This window comes from Trypanosoma equiperdum (genome assembly GCF_001457755.1).
Source record: "Trypanosoma equiperdum strain OVI genome assembly, contig: ctg_1204, whole genome shotgun sequence".
Taxonomy (NCBI): domain Eukaryota; phylum Euglenozoa; class Kinetoplastea; order Trypanosomatida; family Trypanosomatidae; genus Trypanosoma; species Trypanosoma equiperdum.
Window position 1 is genome coordinate 24,718 of NW_027123177.1, and position 7,153 is coordinate 31,870.

Below are 7,153 nucleotides of genomic sequence, written 5' to 3' on the forward strand. Positions count from 1 at the left end.
ACAGGTAGGACCGGGGATGGAGAGAAATAACAGAACTAAGGGGGGTATAGTCCCGTTTCAATGTTGTGATACTGTTCTGACCATAGCTGTGGCAGAAATGAAGCAACGGTCGGAGCGGTGGGAATCGTTGGAAATGGGCTATGATAATTGACTGAGAATCAGGAGCGTGTAGGGGCGCCTTTTAATAAATTTATACGAATGATGAGATGAGAGGAGTGGGTGAGGGCTCCCTATGGTCGTACATCCGGTTTTAAGTTCACTCTGTTTTGGATTACACTTTGTTACACACGCACATGCGCGCAAATAATCGTTTGTGCATTTTTTGGCAAACCCGCCCATGGGCGTGTGCGTACTTGTATATATATATATGTACTAATAAGCACCAGTGTAGCGCATATTACACACGAGTACAGGCGGACGCGTGCGTTTTGCGGACTGGTTTAAAATAATACCTTCAGCGCCCTAGCTATGTCTTTGGCATGTTTCCAGAGGATGGAAAGAAGGCAAAAGAAAGAAAAAAATAAGAGTGAAGTGTCCGATTAAATATAAAGGGTTAATCATATTTTTTTGCGAAGCGTAAGGGTTGATGGAAGGCGCGGAACATGTGTTGCAATCCTCTTTCCTATTACCATTTCGCCCCTTTCTTCGAATAAGAAGGAAAGAATTGAAACTGTGGTGTGTGTGGAGAGGGGAGCGGTATTCTACGGAGGAGAAAAGGAAGGAACGACAACGACAACAAGTTGGTTTGTAGAAAATGCGCGAACGGACACTGGTCTTGTGCCTTTCGTTTCATTTTTTTTGTTGTAAAGGGGAAGGGGGGGGGATGTATTAACTAAACCTCATATATACAACGTGTGGTGTAGCGGCAAGGCGGCATGATCCACTTTTGGTATTGTTTGTATTGTTTTTTCTTTTGAGTGTTCGAACGTTTCCTTGTTCATGCATACTTCCCTTTGACATCGTAGCCGCTTCTTTCTCTACCTTTTTTGTGCTCTTTTCTAGTGCATGTGCATTGTGTATGTACGTATGCATGTGTGCGTGCGGTTTTGTGCTTGGCGTACACATTGTCTGTATATTATTTCACCTCTTATTGCGATTCGTCCTTTTGTTAATCCAGCTAATCATTGTTGTTCTTCATCCTCTTTTTTTTAAACCAACATTATCACACACCCCTTTTTCTTTGTGTACGGTGGTGACTCGCTTCACAACGGTTATCCACTTGTGCAAACAAACGGGAAACATTAAGGAACAACACCTAGGAAAGGGAAAGGAAGACGAATAATAATAATAATAAAGGCGCTGGTAATAAGCAAAGGCCGACCGGAGAAGGAATTTATCCAATCGGTTAGTTAGTGAGTGAGCGTCTTGTTGGCTGGCTTGAATTACCAAACAAGCATATTGGCACGCGGGAGGGTACGTTGGTGGCGTATAATTACATCTATTTTAGTGAAAGGAGGGAGAAACGGGAGTCAGTTCGTGATCTTTCACTTGCTGTTTCTCTTCCCTTTATTTGGCGTGCTTGTACTTACTCTTTACTTGAATCAGTGCAATGCCCGCGGCGGAGTCCTCGACGCTCATCGGCTTTCTTCAGCAGCTGCGTGGGACGCAAGTTGAGATTGAGATGATGAACTCGACCATTGTCACCGGGGAAATAACATTCGTGGAAGCCAACATGAATACATACATGCGTCATGTGAAGATAACGGCAAAGGGGAAAAATCCCGAAATGGCTGAGACGTATATGGTTTGTGGCAGTAAAATCCGTTACGTAATTCTTCCAGAGGCAATGAATACGGACGATGTGCTTGTGAAAGCTGCGGCCGCGAAGGCGAGACCGGGAAGCAAAAGGACGGAGCGATCAAATGAGTGAGTGTTCCTGCGGCCGAGGGACGGGACTCGTTTTTAAGGGAAAGAGCGGGAAAGTGAAGGCACACACGAAGGCGCAAAGAGAGGAAGGGAGCGAGAGAATTCCTCTTTCCAGAGATGCGCACTGCAAAGGAACCCCTCCATTTCCTGTTTCTCTCCTCGTCGCCGCTGCCGTCATGTTCTTTTTTTCGGTTTCTGGTACGTATCTATGACTCCGAGGGGAGCAGAAAAAAGAAAAACAAAACCGACCAACACTTTGGTGAGCTACTTTCTCATTACTTCGTTTGTGCCCCTGTGCTACTGTTTGGCTTCTCCCATCACAGACATACACACACACATATATATATATAAATAGCGGAGCTGTCGTTCACTACTATAACACACTTTTTCCACTTTTTTTTTCTTGACAACTCATACTACTCATTGCAACGTGTGTGCGATGGTTGAAAAAACTCAACACACCATCGCGAAAACAACAATGCAAACATTACAATGACATTTAGGGGCCAACCATAGTGTATCATTACAGGACCACTGTGAGGAATTATAGGAGCCTAGAGATACTCTAAACGAAGGGGAAATAGTGACACGTTGCTGTCGTTGGCACACGCCTCCCCTTTTCATTGTGTTATCACAGACACCCACGCGCGTACTTAACAAAAGAAGGGGGAGAGAAACGTACTTCAACCGTCTACTATTACATCTCGTAGGAGTGATAGACGGGTACATAGATTAAGTAGATCGATAGACATATATTACTCACCGTCTCGGCCTTTGGGGGCCTCCTCTTTAATTTTTTAAAAGTTCTTTCGTCGACTCTCTTAGTCGTGTGCACTCCGCTTAATTCACTTGCGGCGGGACACATGGACGTGGCAGCATTACGTCGATTGCAGCATCGCATGGAGGCGCGCGGTAGGGCCGCCCAAAGCTGCGTTGTGAATTGTGACTACAGTAGACCACATTGCACCTGCGTGCCGCGCCATCAGCATGATGAGGGAGGAGGTAGGGATGACACCGAAGTGGCGACCGCTTCAAATCATATCAACAAGCAGGGCAACAACGGCAATAGCTCCATAGTCACTCTCAGTGGCGCCGCGCGGTCGTGGCTGGTGCAACGGCTGGAGGACATAGAAGTAGATATAACGGGAGGTGCTGCGCAGCACAGTCGGGCCGTCCCGTGCTGCTGCAGTTGCTGTCAAGGTTACCATCACAGCTACCATGAGCCAAAGGAAGGCTCCAATGTGTATGCGGGATGTTTAAATGGGAAAGGCAGCGAAAAGGGACAAGCGGCAACACCGTCAGTGAGTGAGGTACGTGCTGATTGTATTCAGCAACAGGCTGATGGCTCTCCCACCGTGGCGGATGGGCGCATCAATTCCTCTTCACCAGCTCCACGAACGTACGACGTGCCGACTCTTAGGGGAACTCAAAATGTGCTCAAACCTGCCAAATCATCAAAGTTGCTACATGCTTTACTCCGGAACGCGCAGATGGTTGCAGTACCAGCAAAGGCACGAGAGTGGGAAAACGACCCCGAGAGTGAGCCTGACACTCCCTCGCGTAGCGCAGGTTCAACGTTGGAAAGTGCCAAAAGGGTATTCAGGGAACGGAAGCGAGCTGCTACCGTGCCAAAAACACATAGTGCTACCGAGTCTACCCGTACTTCTGCCATGCGGACTCGATCGTCGTCGCTTCTACCGACAGATAGGCAGCATCGGACCGCAACAGAGACAGCAACGGAGGGTTATTCCCAACCTCCGTCCCTTACTGTGTATCCCCACGTCAACCGTGAGGTGTCTCAGCGTCCTGTTGGGGTTAGTCCAAGGGATGCAGCAACCGACACATCGCCTTTAAAGTCCGTTGTAGAGCGCTCGGTGCAGTGCACACCGTTGGTAACATCGGCATCCACCCAGCGAGCGCTTGCCCTTTCGGTTGCTATACAAACAGAGGACGTCGCCGACCCTTCGCGTTCGTTTCCAAAGGGATCTTCGGGGTCCCTTGCGGGGAAGCAGTTGCAGCAATCATCCTCGACTAGCACTAACGGCCCTGCTACTCTCTCAGCGGAGGTGACGTCTCCGACATCGCGGTCAGGAGCGTCGGAGTCTCACGAACAAGGTTCAGCAGGACGATATGTTTCTAACACAAAAGCAACGACAGCAACGATGGAACCGTCACCAACTGAAGTTATTAACGCCCTGCGTGAGAAATTGCTGTTAGAGAAAGCGGATGCGTACGTACGTTTGCTGGAGCAGCAAGTGAGTGGAGAGCTTCATACAAAGGGCAGAGTAGAGGAGGAAGAGGCGCACGCTCGAAGTCACAACCAGGAGAGGATTCTTTCTTTACTTTCCCGCCTGCACCAGGAAGACCGAGAGATCATGGAGGCCTTGTATGACGCCGTGAATGAGAAAGAGACCCTAGAACAAGCCCGCAGTCTGGTAGCATCCTCTCTTCCTGTTTCATCTCCGTCTGTCTCCGCTTCCGCTTCCGTGCCTCCTCCAGGGCAGTCCTTCGGTGATGTTTCCCAGGAGTCGATGCAGACCTCAGCGCGGCCGGTGTACGGTAAAAACTCATTTCCAGAAGAGGTGTTGGCCGCGTATGAACAGTGTTCAGCGGAACCGTCACCGCATCCTAAACCGCCAGCAGGCATGACGCCACTGACTACAGCGGGATCCCCACAGACAGAAGTTTCACAGGGGAGCATGAGGGCTTGGGTCGACAGATACTTCAGCGACTCTCTGGACCCGCAGCACCGGGCACTCCTGCATCACGTTCTTCTTTCGAGGGAGGCGGAAGTTCGACGTGCTGAAGCTGCGGAGTCACAATGCAGGAAATTAAAAAGCAGGCTCTGCACCGCGGATGCACCGTCGTTGATGTTAACAGAAGGATCAGGGAAACATGAAAGTCAGAAACTGAGCGTCCCAGCCGTTTCAGGTGGAAACGAGGAGGAATCAAAGGTACCCGACCTCCGACGCGATGGATCGGGGATCAAGTCTAGCGAGCTGAGTTGTTCAATGCCACCACCGGCCCCACCACGAACTGAAAACCTCCCCAGTCGCGGCAACGATCAGGCGGTGAACGCTTGTGGTGCTAACCCTTCCGCTACTTCCTCTTCTCCTTCGAGGGCGGTAAACGAGGAAGAACTGCAGCGCTGGAAAAGCCGCTGTGACGCTATTGAACAACAACACCGCGCCAGTGTTCATCGATTAGCGGAGCTACAAACTTATATTGAGCAGCTGCGGCGCGATGCTCACCAAGCGGTCGTAAAAGTTGCGACTGCCGGCACCGTTACAGTGCCCACCGCTCCCAATCTCCCCACCACCACGCTGCCGCAGCCAAACGAATCGACTGTCCAAATGTCTTCCGTCCGTGACATGTGGTCTCCAGGGAGCGGCCCCACGAGAGGCGTGAGTGATACATTGTCTTTTACGCAGCCACCATCCAGCACGTGTCAACCCCACTCGACAGTAGCGCCTCTGTCTACTTTTGAGCGGCCTTCCAAACCAGCAACAGAAATGGGACCCCTTAGCGGCGTGACTCCTCCCACTTCCCTTTATCCCACTTCTGTTCCTACTACTACCACCGTACAGACGTCTACTGGAAACCGTGAGGCAGCATTGCAGATGCTTCGGGAGGAGTTGGATGCAGAATGCTCTCGGTTTGCTGATGAATCACGCCGCTGGCAACAGTTTGTGGAAACCCAGAGAATTTCTTTACAGAAGGGTAAGGGTGGCTGAGTCTGGCACCCCTGCTGTTTTATACGTGTATCACTTTTGCTGTTCTGTGCCGCTGTCTCTATATTCTACCAGCATCGTCACTGTTGTTCCCAGTTGTTGCGGCAAATCTTCCCTACCTCTTGTACAATGATAGGGGAAGGAGGGGAGAGTAGACACGTATAAACTAGGAATCAAAAGTGGTAGTTTCTTTTTTGCCAGCGGACAAAGGCTATCGAAACATACGCCCCTTTATAATTAAGCATAGAAAAGAAACAAAAAGGAGGTTGCTTGATTAAGTATCGGTCTCTTGTCTCTCTTTTATTTGTTGTACCGTGTGCGTCCCAGTGGGTGTAGTTGCTGTTGGCAGGCAGAACATTTGACTTTTCAGATTTTTCTTCCCTTCTTTCGTTCGTCCCTTCCCTTCCACTCTTCCATTACACATTTGACTAACAAATTAACACGGCAAACGCTTCTCGGCATGCCTGGAAAAATATTTGTGTTAATTGGCCCTTCAATCGCGTGACCTGTTGATCTTCCCCCCTTTCTCTTCTCTACGTTTCGATTTCTATGATTAGACTTGAGGTGGTGCTCGTCGCATTGTGGACAAGGGGGTTGTAGCGGCTGAAAACCACACCGAGCCCGTTTGATTTTTTTTTATCGAAACAGTTTTTTCAAGAGCGCTGCCTCTTCGACCGCTCACGTGCTTGGGCTAACACCGGAAAGTTAACAAAGGCGACTGTGGCCGTAGGAGCGGAACATTAACTTCATCTTCCTCATCGTCACCCGCCTATTGGGCGGTAAAGAAGTCTGAGGGGATCCAGTGAAGTGGCAACAGCATTAATATTAGTGGTTTTTACCGATTCTTTCTGTTGTACTAATTTAGCATTGGTGGTTTACCCAATCGCATTCTTTCGTTTTTAGTTAACGACATCATAATCGTGTGTGTGGTAGACATTCAGACGATGAGCACTTTATCATCGTGGCTCACGGGAGGTAAGACAGGTGGAGGTAAGGAATCCGAGAAAGAAGACGCAGCAGCCATTGCTGCCAGGAATGAGTTGCTCAACGTCATAGAGGGGGCCCCACCATCGCTTGTCAGCCAACAGGCGGACCAGTTTGCTTTTTTACGCAGCAACGCAAGACACAAGATTGCAGATGTGGTGCTGGCACTGACAGCATATACCTTCAGTGGGTTCATTCATATGTACGGCCAAAGCACGGCGCTCACTACCCTCTCCATGTGGGCTGCAGGGACCACCTTCTTTCTTAACATGCAAGTACGAAAGGTTTTTGAGTTGGAGGATGAGGCGAGACGGAAACAAGCCGTGATTGACATGGGTTTGCAGGAAAAGAATGTTTTCCAGCTAGAAGCTGTAGCCTCGTGGGTGTGGATGCTTTCCTCCCTGCAACAGTTTAAGATTCACAAGCGACTGAAGTACTGCGGGTACAGCAGCTGGACAGCGCTTTGTTGCTGCACTTACTTCACCTTTCGTCACATGTACCAGATGCTTCTCGAAGCGTAACCCCTCCTTCCCTCCTTCCACCCACCCGCTCATCCCTCAAAAAAAAAAAAA

General features: G+C 49.5%; 3 protein-coding genes across 3 annotated transcripts; all 3 read left to right on the plus strand.

Moving 5' to 3' along the window:
• Window positions 1–1,549: 1,549 nt before the first annotated feature.
• Window positions 1,550–1,870, plus strand: TEOVI_000522200 (small nuclear ribonucleoprotein SmD1; the record flags this gene model as incomplete). Its single annotated transcript, XM_067220709.1, has 1 exon — window positions 1,550–1,870. The coding sequence occupies one exon, from the start codon at window positions 1,550–1,552 to the stop codon at window positions 1,868–1,870; it is 321 nt and encodes a 106-aa protein (XP_067076810.1).
• Window positions 1,871–2,729: 859 nt separating this feature from the next.
• Window positions 2,730–5,600, plus strand: TEOVI_000522300 (uncharacterized protein; the record flags this gene model as incomplete). Its single annotated transcript, XM_067220710.1, has 1 exon — window positions 2,730–5,600. The coding sequence occupies one exon, from the start codon at window positions 2,730–2,732 to the stop codon at window positions 5,598–5,600; it is 2,871 nt and encodes a 956-aa protein (XP_067076811.1).
• A 941-nt stretch (window positions 5,601–6,541) lies between these two features.
• On the plus strand, window positions 6,542–7,102 carry TEOVI_000522400 (uncharacterized protein; the record flags this gene model as incomplete). Its single annotated transcript, XM_067220711.1, has 1 exon — window positions 6,542–7,102. One exon carries the CDS (start codon window positions 6,542–6,544, stop codon window positions 7,100–7,102), a length of 561 nt encoding a protein of 186 aa, XP_067076812.1.
• Between the last annotated feature and the right edge of the window lie 51 nt (window positions 7,103–7,153).